This window comes from Branchiostoma lanceolatum, chromosome 8, assembly GCF_035083965.1.
Source record: "Branchiostoma lanceolatum isolate klBraLanc5 chromosome 8, klBraLanc5.hap2, whole genome shotgun sequence".
NCBI lineage: Eukaryota > Metazoa > Chordata > Leptocardii > Amphioxiformes > Branchiostomatidae > Branchiostoma > Branchiostoma lanceolatum.
In genome coordinates, this window is record NC_089729.1 from 1,155,531 (window position 1) to 1,170,319 (window position 14,789).

The window sequence follows — 14,789 nt, forward strand, 5'->3', positions numbered from 1 at the left end:
TTTTCCCAAAAAGAATTCCAAGCCCTGTTTTTGCCTCTCACTACTCCAGGAAGCACGGGGAAACTGGAGAAGATTCGAAGATTCCAACAGCGTGGAGATATGGGACAACAAAGTCAGGGAGTGTATGAGGGATCGTGAGTATCTTCTTCATGTCCTAAATAACTTAGAGCTGCATACCTAAACTAATGTTCAGGTTCAGGTCCGGACTTATAAGACCTGAACCCATGGCGTATGGAAAATTCCATGTTGACATAAAGTTGACTTACAATTTGAAAAAGAAACAATCTACCCTCTTTTCCCCAGGCGGCCGGTGGATGTGTCGGTCGGTCGTCTCCCCTGACCCGACGCTACCCGAGGAGTTCGTCGTCAATCTGACGGAGGTTTGTTTTATTTCTTTGCTCCTTTGTTTATTCATGATGACCTCAGATAGGCCTGCAGGCCGCTTTTCATTGAAGTCATAAGGGAAGAGGTAATGTTCAGATAAAATATAACGGCTAACCGACATCTATCGCACCGCATGTAGTCATCCCTCAGTAAGACATCTGGAGCTGCATAGTTCTTATTCAGAACTTCTATTCAGCCTGTGAATGGCCCGTGTCTAGATCTGTTTCTTTAGGTCTCACTGGGTTTTAACTCCTTGTTGGTGAACATATACATGCAAAATTATACACAGTCAGTAGTAAAGGCAAATGCTCAGTAATAAACACAAGTTATTTGTCTTTTCTATGGCACAAATTTCAGGATCTATGGAAGGTTTTAGATGGTTAAGAACAAAAAGGAGAATATCAGTGATAGTTTTTTGCAAGCACAGACTTAGTCTTAGACTTAGCACCCGACGTTGACCCAGGTTTTTTGGGACTTGAACCTAGACATTTCTACAAATCCAGTTAAGGTGTAGATTTAGGTAATCCGTATGCAGCATTGTCCTTAGGATACTTGGAGTTTCTTTTAACACAACCAGGTAATCTCACTTGCTGAAGTTTCAGTGTCTGTCAGACACCTTCTTCAGAGCTTCTGACTGGAGTACTGCTTCTCGCCGCTATAAGTAGCTGATGTAGGTGGCCATTTTATAGGGGCGAGAAGCAGTACTCCAGTCAGAAGCTCTGAAGAAGGTGTCTGACAGACACCGAAACGTCAGCAGGTGAGATTACCTGGTTATGCTAGAAGAAACTCCAAATATCCTATGTTCTACCAACCTGATGAAATTATTTTCGGAAGCATTGTCATTTTCCATTTGTTTAGGTCTCGCTGGGCTTCAACTCCCTGATGGCCAACAACCAGTCTGCCCAGAGCCACGGCCTGTGGGACCTCGCACACGTGGAGATCAACGATCCCGAGTACCAGAATGTCTCTCAGCAGGACGGACAGTTCTTAAAGCTCGCCATCGGACAGCCAGGAAAAAGGAAGGGTAATGTTTGTTTGTTTATTTATTTCATCTCAATACAACAGCACCAAGGACAGGTATGTTTGTGTGTGGATAGTGTTCAGCACCAAGGACAGGTTTGTGTGTGTGGATGGTGTTCAGCACCAAGGACAGGTATGTTTGTGTGTGGATGGTGTTCAGCACCAAGGACAGATATGGTTATGAGTGGATAGTGTTCAGCACCAGGGACAGGTATGTTTGTGTGTGGATGGTGTTAAGCACCAGGGACAGGTGTGTTTGTGAGTGGATAGTGTTCAGCACCAAGGACAGGTATGGTTATGAGTGGATAGTGTTCAGCACCAGGGACAGGTTTGTGTGTGTGGGTGGTGTTCAGCACCAAGGACAGGTATGTTTGTGAGTGGATAGTGCTCAGCACCAAGGACAGGTATGTTTGTGTGTGGATGGTGTTCAGCACCAGGGACAGGTGTGTGAGTGGATAGTGTTCATCACCAAGGACAGGTTTGTGTGTGTGGATAGTGTTCAGCACCAGGGACAGGTTTGTGTGTGTGTGGGTGGTGTTCAGCACCAATTACTGGTTTGTGTGTATGTGGATGGTGTTCAGCGCCAGGGACATGTTTGTGTGTGTGTGGATGGTGTTCAGCACCAAGGACAGGTATGTGTGTATGTGGATGGTGTTCAGCGCCAAGGACAGGTTTGTGTGTGTGGATAGTGTTCAGCACCAAGGACTGGTTTGTGTGTGTGTGGATAGTGCTCAGCACCAAGGACAGGTATGTGTGTGTGTGGAAAGTGTTCAGCACCAAGGACTGGTTTGTGTGTATGTGGATGGTGTTCAGCGCCAAGGACAGGTTTGTGTGTGTGGATAGTGTTCAGCACCAAGGACAGGTTTGTGTGTGTGTGGATAGTGTTCAGCACCAAGGACAGGTATGTGTGTGTGTGGATAGTGTTGAGCATTACAACATCCCTATCACCCAAAGCGAAATGATTGTAGTTAGGAAATTGGTGTAAAAAAAGTGCCTTTCCTATGAGCATACTATTGGGGGCCTGCTAGAGATGCAAACCCAGTCCATTGACCTTATCCAACACAACCTGTGGTGAAAGACTAATGTTTTCTGTTGTTGTTTGTTGGCAGGTGTTTATATCTTGAAGCTGCCCCCACGGGCCAGGTTGGAGTTGGTGACAAAGATGAAAACCTTTCAGTCCCGGCTCGGACCCCCCACACCCCCCAGGCCTGGAGCAGAGAATGTTCAGTCCCGGCCTCTTCCTATAATCCCTCCCCCCATTGCGCCACGGCCCCCCACCCACTTATCGCCTGGGTCATCCCCACACACCCAACCAACCCACCCGGCACCAAGAGTCTCCCCACGCACCCAACCATCACCTAAAACTTCCACACACACACAACCCACCCACCCTTTCCCTGGAACTTCACCACACACACAACCCACACACCCGTCACCTAGAACCTCCCCACATTCACAACCCACCCACACATTGCCTGGAGCCTCCTCGCACACCCAAGCCTTGAATGCAGGCAGCCAGACTTCAGAAAATTCCCGGTCCCCTTCACCGATGCATCAAGCCCTCACACCGCCCTTCCAAAGAGTGGGACTAGCATCCAACCCGCCGTCTTCATCGGGAAGATGTCCTGCCCCACCGTCACCCACCAGGAAAACTCCACCGCGTCTTCCGACACCCGGGCCTCATTCAAAACACTTCCACAGACCTGCAGGAGAAGAGAAAAGACCCCTGCCCTCCCCGCCCAACGGAGCGCCGTCCCCCGACGAACACACGTACCTGCAGTTGGAGAAACAAAGTTGCCCCATTCCCGATACAGGGGGCCCGCCTCCTGTTCCTTATCACCGTTCAGAGTCCCAAACAAGCGACAGACGGCGAGTTCTGCCAAGGACGCCCTCTCCCACACAAGAAGACAAATCGGTGAGGCCAAGAAGAAGCACAGATCCCGGGGTTCCTTCCACGTTGGCGCCGGTGGAAACATCCTTTCCTGTTGCACGAACCCCCAACATTGTTGTGGGTATGTTTCTCATTGCCTGTCATAGATTTAAGTGTTAGAACAGAAGGCAAGAAACATATCATCATTGTGAAAGGTATTGCTGAGTTTATGGGCCTTTAATATACAATAATTGTGTAATTTTTCATGACATCAGGCCCTATCAAGATAAAGTCAAACCTGAAGTGACCACCTCTACGTAAGGCCAATTTGACCACTTTTTGGTGGTCTGTTAGATGATTTTTCCAATTGAGTCATTGGAGGAGTAAGAACCCTGTCTATAGTGACCACCTGTCCACATGGGTCATGCTTCTCTGGGTGGTCTTCTTGGGCAGGTTTGACTGTAATTCAGATTTGGACCAACAAAGGAACAAAATCAACTAGTAAGGAATGACTTTTTTTTAAGAGGTACAAATCTTTAAGCTTGGAAAATTTAAATTGAACTTGTTCAAATCTTCTGATGCCGTGTGATAAAGCATTATCCATGTGATTAGAAATTTGAATCTTAATGTTTTTTGCCTCCTAGATGAGTTCAAAGACACTGTTGCTGCTGCGGGAAACGATGCCAACAAACAAAACAGGTCGACAACGCCAGACAAGCCGCTCCTTCCCAAAAAGAAAGTGCAGTGGCGGAAGGAAGATCTAGAGAGAAGATACAAAAACATTCCTGACAGTTATACGCAGAGCGAGCACTGCACACATTCTGTGACAATAAGTAGCGAATCCACCGATGACGATATGCAGTATTACAGCGTAGTTCCTGCGGAAAAAGACAGCGGAGCTCACAAAAACTCGCATGTGTCGAGTGCGCAGCGGTCCAGTGACAGACATGTTTACATGAACACACCGCCGGCACATGTTGGTGACAGAAGTAGAGTCTATATGAAGTGTATGTCCACTGACAATCACACCACGGAGGATGCCGAGAGACTTATGGTGGCTGCGAATGTGAAAAGGTCCGGGTCCATGCCACTTCTGACTGACCTGCCACACCCTGCATCGATTCCGTACTACAACGTTCCAGGTACAGCCTTTCCTTTCATCTGTGAATAACTTCGTCGGATCGGAAGCTCAATGGATAATGCTAGGGTCACATTTCCATACCGGGACCCAGCTGGGCTGTTTGCGGGAACGTAAAATAAAAACTCATATCAAGAAATATACACAGATCGTGCTTATGCAAATATTCTAGCCCCCCATTGATAGAGAACTGATTGACATGCTGGTATAAAAGCATTATATTAAACATCCTGGATCGAGTAATGTATATTATGATAAAACCATTTTTCTGATGTTTACCATGCTACCATGCTATCCCTTCAGTCCACTCAAACCCTTGTGTGCACCGCTGGACTGCCTTGATTTGCAATTACCAACTTACCTGACTTGTTTGGTTAAAGTTTTGATAAGAACTTGCCGACTTGGTTCCAGATCTGAAGGCCGAACCATTTTACCAGAATCCAAACCTGAAAGGTCAAAAGGGCAGCAGATGCCCCCCTCCCCCATCAGTGGCTCCAGGAGATAGTCAGAAGAAACCTGTACCTGCCCCAAGACGAACTGCAAGCAAGTAAGACATTCACAATAAATCGCATTTTGCTAGCATTCTACTTTATTTTATGTTGTGCACCCAAGACACTTTTTGTGCACCTAGATTTTTAGTTAAGGTGCACCAGTGCTCCTATTCCCCAAAATGAATTTCAAGCCCTGGTAAGGAGTGGATATGAGAAATAGTAATACATGTATGTAGAAGTAGCTATTACCATTAGAACATACATTCAGAATCTGTAATTGTTCAATTTTGTTGTTGTTGATGACTTGTTTATAGGCAAGAGCTGCATTCAGTTGAATACTATGAGGAGCATCCCATGCACCCTTGCAAGGAAGAGCAGAACCAAGACGGCCAAAAGAAAGATGTAAGTAAATTTGGAGATATTGTTGGTATTCATTCTACATGTAAAGTATTACTTGTTTTTAAAATGTTCTTGTATAACCCACTGCCCTAACAGTCTAAAAAGGCTATGGGACTACCTTTACCTTTTTTTTTACCAGATAATAAGTGTGATAATGTACTGTGACAATATGTTGTGATAATATGTTGTGATAATGTGTTGTGATAATGTGTTGTGATAATGTGTTGTGATAATGTGTTGTGATAATGTGTTGTGATAATGTGTTGTGATAATGTGTTGTGATAATGTGTTGTGATAATGTGTTGTGATAATGTGTTGTGATAATGTGTTGTGATAATGTGTTGTCACAGTGATAATGTGTTGTGATAATGTATGATGTAAACACTCCTGCCCAGATGATGAGTGTGATAATGTGTTGTGATAATGAGTTGTGATTATGACTGTGATAATGTGTTGTGATAATGTATGATGTGAACACTCCTGCCCAGATCATGAGTGTGATAATGTGTTATGATAATGTGTTGTCACAGTGATAATGTGTTGTGATAATGTATGATGTGAACACTCCTGCCCAGATCATGAGTGTGATAATGTGTTGTGATAATATGTTGTCACAGTGATAATGTGTTGTGATAATGTATGATGTGAACACTCCTGCCCAGATCATGAGTGTGATAATGGACCGCAGTCTGGAGGAGGACAGCCTGGGCCTGCCCAAGGAGAAGTGGGAGAAGCTGCTGCTGCTTCTCTGCTTTCCCAGCCCGCTGCAGAACGACTGGAGGGTGTTGGCATCCAAACTAGGTGAGATTCCCCTTGATTTTGTGTCATCGGGCTAGTAATGCTTCGGTCCCAATGTGTGTGGTGCCCGTTTGGGGTGTAGTCCGCAGAACGACTGGAGGGTGGTGGCATCTAAACTAGGTGAGATTCGCCTTGAATCTGTTTCATCAGGCTAGCAACGCCTTGGTCCAAGGCATGGCTGCTAGGACATTAAGGGACTGGTATTTGATCAGCCATAATTTCCATGAAATTACCATGGCAGCGTGCACTAACCAAGCATTAGTGCTGCATATGTATTTCTGGCATTAATGCTACATAAGACCATAGTTTTGCAAGGGTAACGCTTCGGTCCCAATTGTGTGGTGCCCGTTTGGGGTGTAGTCCTGGCCAGCCCCAAAGCCACAAATTTGTCCCGGTGGACTGCCGGGTACCGGGGAGTACCTCCCGGTGTTCGCATGATTAGCTTAATGCGTCTATTTGTTACCGGGTCCCGCATTGATTGTAAGTCCGAGTTAAAATGATTCGGGGTCCTGGCCGGGCTCAAAAATAGCGAGGCAGCCGCAGGGTGTCCCACGTCACCATCCTAAATGACGAATATGCAATCCCTTACAACATGTCCGAGCTGGAGTCGACCCCTAGGATCGAACTCGGGCCCTAGGATCCACGGAATTCGATCCAGATGTCAAAGCAGCGGGGTTGTGTTTCCGCTTGCGCCAAGGGGACATAATTACAGAAAACTGTGCAAGTTGGAGCCAATCTTTTATCTTCTTATTTCGCCTCAGATCTAACCAATGTCGACGTGATGTTGCTGGAGAGTGTGCGGGAGAACTACAAGGAGCTGCCGGCACGATACGTCTTCAAGTACGTTGTTTTCTTACAAATCTATAGGATGCTTCGTTGAACGGGCTTGTTCAATGTATAGGATGCTTCGTTGAACGGGCTTGTTCAATGCAACACCATAGTTGACCTCTTTTTGGCGAAGCTGATGAAAGATGAAGATGACCTGAGAAACAGCAGTGAACATTCAATTTGGTTTTGAAGGCTTTCAGGTTGTATACATTCTACGGGAGGGATTCTTTCCTTTTTTTAACGGGTTTGTTCAATGCAAGGCCACAGTTGACCTCTTCTGGGCACTTAACTAAGCTGATGGAAGATGAAGATGATTATATATGCAGAGAGACAGTGCTCAACATTCAATGGTCGTATACATTGTATGGGAGTGATTCTTTCCTTTTTTGAAGGGTCTGTTGAATACCAGGCCATACATGTAGTTGACCTCTTCTAGTCATTGAACTAAGTTGCTGGAAGATGATTATGCTGGGAGACAAACTTTCACTCAAATAGTCACACTCACATTTTCACATACATAGATATTGTTAAGCAACAATAATATATATCTAATGTTACGTATTGTATATAACAACACTTAACATTTGTGACTGTATTCTCAGTGACACCTGCAAGCTACAGTGCAAAATGAACAAGTCATTATTAATAATTGCCCCAAAGAAGCTGACAGATGGTCTTTGAAATGTTCAAGCTGTTATATCACTCATTGTTTGTGAAAAAAGAACATAATAATTGTTATTCAGTACCTTTATCTTTCTACATATTCAGGTACTTTACATTTGGAATCACATCATCTCACCATTGTTGCTTAACAGTATCTATTAATGTAACAATACTTTACGTTTGGGACTGCATTGTCAGCAGTAACACCTACAGTAGCTTCAGTGCACTGTGAACTAGTCAGTATTGCCCTGATGAAGATGACAGAAGGTCATCGAAACGTCGGCTCTTGTAAATACTTGGTTGTGAATAAAAGAACCTTGCTATTCAGTCATTCACCAACCCGATGAAATTATTCAGGGAAGAACTTTCTTATTCAGTACCTTTACCTTTCTACATCGCCAGGTACTGGCAGAGACACGGCCCCTCCCCTACATGCGTAATCGAAACTGAATTATTTCAGCTCCAACTCGTCGGTTGTGAAAAAACGAACTTTGTTATTGGGTACTAGCAGAGACACGGGCCCCTCTCCTACACGCGTCATCGACACTTCTAAGCTGTTAAACCACTCATCGGTGGTGAAAAAGGAACTTTGTTATTGAGCACCTTTACCTTTGTGCATCTGCAGGTACTGGCAGAGACACGGGCCCCTCTCCTACACGCGTCATCGACACTTCTAAGCTGTTATACCACTCATCGGTGGTGAAAAAGGAACTTTGTTATTGAGCACCTTTACCTTTGTGCATCTGCAGGTACTGGCAGAGACACGGGCCCCTCTCCTACACGCGTCATCGACACTTCTAAGCTGTTAAACCACTCATCGGTGGTTAAAAAGGAACTTTGTTATTGAGCACCTTTACCTTTGTGCATCTGCAGGTACTGGCAGAGACACGGGCCCCTCCCCTACACGTCATTGACACTTCTAAGCTGTTAAACCACTCATCGGTGGTTAAAAAGGAACTTTGTTATTGAGCACCTTTACCTTTCTACATCTCCAGGTACTGGCAGAGACACGGGCCCCTCCCCTACACCAGGCAGGAGGTTCAGAGAGTCCTGATCGAACTGGAGAGACTGGAACTGGCAGGGATGTTCGACGACTACTGCACTCTACCCATAAAACCTGTGTCCTAACTTCATACATACTGTAAATGCAGAAATGTTTGCGGTGGTTTTATGCTCGCGGTTTTTGCGATGAACGTTCAGCGCTACTGAACTTAAAACCACCGCTCCATTTTGTCTCTACCGCGAAATAAAAACCATGCGAACTTAAATGCATTAACAGTAGTTTATTGTTTTGTTTTCTTTTGCGGTTAGAAATTACCCGTGCAATGGCAGCCTTTCTAGTTCACAGATACATATTTGCTGAAGCAGAACACTTGCACTTTGTGGAACTCTCGTTGTCTGGGCAGCTGCCATTCCTGCTGTCCTAGACTTTATTGTTCTGAATGAACATTGCGGTCCTTATCAGGACTGACTTACATTGATGTTACAGTCCACTGATGTAAAACCATGTAGTTAAAATATCGACAGTATCAAAACGAAATATTATACAGAGGATTAGACTATGACAACATCAACAATACTGCAACATAAGATAGAGTTTTGCAGGCATCATATGGACAAAACATGTAGCTCTTGCTCTCAGGATGAAGGCGATTTATGTCTGTTTGATTTTCTAATTGGTGGTAAGATTCTGACCTTATATGTAGTAACTGTTCAATGATGTATTTTGTATAATGTATACAGGTCTAACCTTCATCGAAAATTTTATATCGTCAAAGAAACAATTTTGTTGGAAAGGCCTTGCAATAATACATTTTGTCTTCCAGGTCCTATTACAAATATAGAAGGGTCTATACATGGTTAACATGTATGTATGCTTTTGTATATACGAAAGTTAAATGTTATGAGTATAAATTATACAACATGAAAAATAACGATTTGCATTTATTCATTTCTCTCTCTAATGCTGCCTTCTTTGATGAGAGGTACATAATATCACAATCATATAGAATATATTTGCCCTCCTTTGGTGATGCCAAAATAAAGTGACATTGGAAAAAAACACTGATTCTACTAGTATTGTCCTTGTTCCTGAGATGTTGTTGGTCAGTCACAGTCCTAAATCCATGCTCTATCTCCAAACAGATTTTGGGAGTTTGGTTTTGCCCACCAACATCTGCTTCGAGATTTGTCTAGCCCACATTTTATTAAAACCATTTCTACGAGTTCACAGTCTCAGACCAACAGGGCTTGAGTAAAAGAGAGCGTTGCAAAAACCGCTGCCAAGAGAACATAGGACCCTCTGTGGAAACCATCAGCACCTCCCAAGCAGGCTGTCCCGGTCTCTGTACGGTTTACAGCGCACCTGGTCTGGAGGGCGGGGTCGGACGCCGCCGGTGCGGTGAAGTTTGACAGGCCGCACGTCCGGCTCACCTAGAGAGAACATGATAGACTGTTTATTGTAATCACAAAAAGCGAACATACATGTACCAAAAGCGATAGAAAGTGATATTGATCCAGTTTAGCTCACTGAAAAGCTACTCTTCCAACGGTCGTGACAGGGAAGACAGACGCTATGTATGTACAGTTAGTACATCTTTATAAAGAATTGACACAAGACAATACACAGTGGACCGCCATGCAGCACAAGCTGGTATTGTAAATTAGATTCAAGAATAAAACACTAAAGGCAGTCCATAGAATTACAGGTTCTTTGTACCAGGGAAATTCCTCTAGCTCTTTTTGACCAAGTACCATGAACAATTAACCACGGCCTAATGTCCCGTGCTAAGGACTACGACTGTTACCGGAAGTGTGCATGTTGGGTGGGTGATACAGTGGGAATAGAACTCACGGCTTCTAGTTCCAGACGCAGAGTCAGTAACGGCTGGACTACGCAGGCTTGGATACCACTACCCTACCTGGTCGAAGTGTTCCTGGTCGGCTGGGAAGGCCACGGAGAGGTAGTTCACCTCGTCTGGCAGGAACATGTCGCCGTCGCGCTTCAGCAGCAGGATGTAGTCTTCTCCGATGTCCACTGTTACAGGCAGGAAGAAAATACAAGATTAAGTCTTAGACCAAGTGTAGCTTGAGCAGAATTCATGACACTATAATGTGGTCTAACTTGAAAAGGGTACATTCGACGTACACGTCCAACCGCAAAAACAAACAAAATCTTATTTTAATCTTTTTTATTTTATTCAGATTTACCACATTTGTGGAAGGATTGACATAACAGGTGACTATCACCTTTTCAAGATGTCAACCCAGACCAGACTGTAATGTTTGGACCATCGCACACCGGGGCATGCCCCTACTCTTTTTCGGAAGGTGTGGTGGGTTCTTTAACGTGCGTGGGGTGTGGCTCTCCCCAAACACGGGACCTCCATTTGACGTCCTATCAGAGGGACCTCCCTAACTGAAGCTAGGTGCTCATTTACACCTGAGTGAAGTGATGAAATTCGTGTTGAGTGCCTTTCCCAAGGGCACAACGTCAGGGCGCATGTCCAGACATGTCTGGGGGCAAGTCGTGATCGAACTCGGGTTCCCTTGTTTGACGGCCGCCACACGGCGCCACGATTTGCATGTTCAAGTTAAGTGTCCACAAAGTGACGCCAGCTGAAAGTGAGGGCTATTCTACCCTTGAAGAAGTGGCATCAAATGCATTGAATTGATCACAACAACTACATGGGTTATTGTTTTCAAAGAACACTTCTGCATGTGCAATGTGACGCACTGGAGCCAAAACATCAAAGTTCAAGGTTGCTGGCCATTTTTTAATGTTTTGCCAGTGGACTTCACCTTTGACCCATTACCCATGATGCATCAACCTGCACATGTGCACTTCAAACCGTGAACAAGCCTATCATGCCTTTTGAAAAAGAGTAGGGGCATGCCCCGGTGTGCGATGGTCCAAACCTTACAGTCTGGTCTGGGTTGACATCTTGAAAAGGTGATAGTCACCTGTTATGTCAATCCTTCCACAAATGTGGTAAATCTGAATAAGATAAAATGCCCACCCTTGGTATGGTGACATGACGTCAGCTGACCCATCTCGTCCACAATGAGGTTGGACGGCAGTGGGCCGCCTTTGAACACACAGTACACCTGCAGCACTCCTCTGTAGGCCATAGGCCAGTAGCCATACGTACCTGTCGTTGGAAAAACAACATTCAAAGCTTTGTTAGGACTACAGTTATATTTCTATCCGATACACACTTGGAAAATTGTCTGGACGTATGATAATGACGTGTGACGATGATACGTCGGGGATTTTTATGGCCCATACAACCTTGTCGTAGGTTACATCCAGGGTGATGAAAACGCCGGACGTACGTCGCGCAGGGCCAGTTCACACCCAGGAAAAAAGGCGACATACGTCAAAGACGTACATCGTTGTTGTACGTCATCATCGTACGTCCAGAAAATTTTCCCAGTATGTATCGGGTCTTAGTCTGGCCCCCGTGCACCTATTCCCAAAAATGAACTTCGAGCCCTGACAGTTATATTTCTTCTGGCCCCTATAAAAATGTGATTCTCCCTCATGACCTCTATGAATAAGTGATGAGCTGATTTGAGTTTTTCATTAATAAATAAAGGATAAGAAAACAGCAAAAATTCAATTCTCATTATAGTTTTTTTTTATTAATTAATAAATAAAGGCTCATACAAATAAACAAGACTCCATTCTCATGTACCTGTCATTAAAAAAAAAATTCAATGCTTTTTAATGACTCTAGTCATATATCTTTCATGTAATTGAATATGGGCCCGGGCAGCTGGTTTAAAATCTTGCAAATTATTTACACAATATGCAGCTTAAAGCAGCATGGATGGGCCATGGGCAATCTACCTGGCCAGGAAGGATGAACAAAACTTAACAGAGTATGGTATACCGAACAATAAATTCTTCATTTCTGTTCTTTCACCTCTTCCTTTTTGACAATAAGCATTCTATGACATTAGCATCCATTTTCCGAAATATTTTTTTTGCGATTTACGGCACATATTTTTTATTTTGCAGCTGCTTTGTATGATTTACAGTTTGGCTGAAATCGTTGTTTTGTGTGTGAGCGTTGAATTGGACGAAAATTGATGCGCTCGCGGATGTCATCCATATAATCAAATCAACATGGCCTTATGAATGAGTACCAACCATTGACTTTGTCCAGGACCCTGGCGTATACTGCAATCTCCGCTGCCGCTACCTGCTCTGAGAAAGACATGGGCTGCCAATCAGCCACCTTACAGGACTGGCACGGGGCCAGGAGTGTCGTCAGGACAACGGCCACGCCCACCGCTAGGGCGATCTGGGACGAAGACATCTGTTGGCCAATGTATAAATTGAACATTGACAATGTTTGATTTTATTGATTGATCTCAAGTACTGGTATAATGGTATCCAGCACTAGTAAGGCTGAAGAGTACCTATCGTCCTCTCCATCTAAGATACTGCTGAGTCTCTTTTGAGTCCTCTCCGCGAATAGTAGAGGACAGAAGAAAACTTACATGTAGAGCAGCCAAAAGAGGTTTGGATGCCAGACTACTTGCAGAGTGGACAAAAGAACCTCGGTAGCTATAGTTGAAACAAATCAAAGGAGCGAGTAGAAACAAGTGATCCCAACCGAGATTCGAACCCACGCCGAAAACGGCAGCCCAGATCACAGTTGGAGGCGCTTGAACCCCACTGTTACATAATCAAGGAGTTTTGATGCCAGGCTAGGCTACAAGTGTGACGACACATGACATTCCCAGTGCAGGTAGTGGCAGCAAACAAAAGTAAAATAAAAGTATCTTAATCTATGATCAGGGACCTAGGGCTTAGCAGCCCCTCCCAGTAAAAATTGTAAGACCCTGCTACTTAAAACAGCAAGGAAACTGCCAGTAGGTGAACTACAAGGGGCTGAGTTAAAAGTTAAAGTTCCTTCCTGCACCAGAATGTGCATAGAGTGGTGCCCACCTCCGTTTCAGTAGCCCTTGGGCCGCACAACTTTGTGCAATCACTACTGTAACAGCAGGCGGCTAGTCCACTCAGGTAGTGGCATTAGGGGTTTGAAAGAAGGAGGAAATCTACTATCGACAACTAACCATTGAGTTTGTCCACAACTCTGGCATGAACTGCGATCTCTGAAGCCACTACCTGCTCAGGGAAGGACATGGCCTGCCAGTTGACAACGCTACAGGACAGGGCCGGGGCTGGGGCTGATGCCAGGACAAGGGTTGCAGCCAGAGTTAGGGCGATCAGGGATGAAGGCATCTTGGACTGGAGAACAATGTTGACTGTTAACAAAACTATTTTTCTTTTCTACTTACATGATGTGAGTGAGTGAGTGAGTGAGTGAGTGAGTGAGTGAGTGAGTGAGTGAGTGAGTGAGTGAGTGAGTGAGTGAGTGAGTGATGTAACTGTTAGTAAATGGGACCTTGTACATTGAGTGAAACACACACTACATACATACACACACACACACACACACACAAACCATACACATAAGTTACCCACATGCACACACAAATACAACTTACAAACACACATACACACACAGACTTACGCACGCACACACACACATACGTACATACATACATACACAAAGGCATACACACATGCACACATATTATAACAATCACAATAACACACATATAATTACTCCTGCAATGTAACGTAACCGTTGAACAAACAGTATAACTGTTATAGGGATTACTAGTAACAACTTGAAAGACAAAATTATGAGGTGGGATAAAAGACAACTTCAAGTCTGTACTTCGTGCACAAGCGCAGTTGAGTGATCGTATCCAGTTATTTCAGATCTTATAAGAGAAGTGGTTCTTTGGTAAAGGTAACATTTCCCACCTTTTGTCCAGACGATCTCTGAAATATCGTTATAATTTTCAGGTCTGCGCCTGCTTCAAGAATGTACCTAGCACGGACTGGTACGTGTTTTAGTCCTGTCTTGCCCCACCCAGACGTAAACACGTCACCTGACAATCATACATACCAGGCGAAGGTCAATGATCCCGGTTTACCGTTGCCATGGTTACCTAGTGGACTTTCTCCCGCAGAAGCTAGTCATTCGGATCGGTGACAACGGTGCTCAACCTAACGTCGAGTCAGACTATTTCCTGGGCGGAAGTTGTTCTGCTGCTTTGAATGCCGCGAATATGGCTGCATCTGGCGTGGCCCGGTCGGGTCACTCCCGCGAAC

General features: G+C 44.6%; 2 protein-coding genes across 6 annotated transcripts in view; one reads left to right on the top strand and one right to left on the bottom strand.

The window, feature by feature from the left end:
- LOC136440458 (uncharacterized) overlaps positions 1–9,525 on the top strand; it is a 19,116-nt gene extending 9,591 nt beyond the window's left edge. The window contains exons 7-16 of the mRNA XM_066436508.1: positions 50–134; positions 304–380; positions 1,243–1,408; positions 2,514–3,416; positions 3,919–4,416; positions 4,824–4,959; positions 5,218–5,305; positions 5,965–6,103; positions 6,862–6,940; positions 8,587–9,525. Of these exons, the coding sequence (XP_066292605.1) occupies positions 50–134; positions 304–380; positions 1,243–1,408; positions 2,514–3,416; positions 3,919–4,416; positions 4,824–4,959; positions 5,218–5,305; positions 5,965–6,103; positions 6,862–6,940; positions 8,587–8,719 (2,304 nt within the window). The 3' untranslated portion in view covers positions 8,720–9,525. The remainder of the gene's footprint in view (positions 1–49; positions 135–303; positions 381–1,242; positions 1,409–2,513; positions 3,417–3,918; positions 4,417–4,823; positions 4,960–5,217; positions 5,306–5,964; positions 6,104–6,861; positions 6,941–8,586) is intronic.
- Positions 8,860–14,773, bottom strand: LOC136439616 (uncharacterized). 5 transcript variants are annotated; one of them, XM_066435065.1, is made up of 5 exons: positions 14,612–14,773; positions 12,747–12,915; positions 11,611–11,742; positions 10,513–10,628; positions 8,860–10,024 (listed from the first exon to the last, which is right to left on the bottom strand). In XM_066435065.1, the coding sequence occupies exons 1-5, from the start codon at positions 14,618–14,620 to the stop codon at positions 9,827–9,829; spliced, it is 624 nt and encodes a 207-aa protein (XP_066291162.1). In that variant the 5' UTR covers positions 14,621–14,773; the 3' UTR covers positions 8,860–9,826. The 5 variants fall into 5 exon arrangements, with proteins under 5 accessions (XP_066291162.1, XP_066291161.1, XP_066291163.1 ...); XM_066435064.1 differs by lacking the exon at positions 12,747–12,915 and adding an exon at positions 13,679–13,853; XM_066435066.1 differs by having other exon boundaries at positions 14,584–14,773.
- Positions 14,774–14,789: the final 16 nt, after the last annotated feature.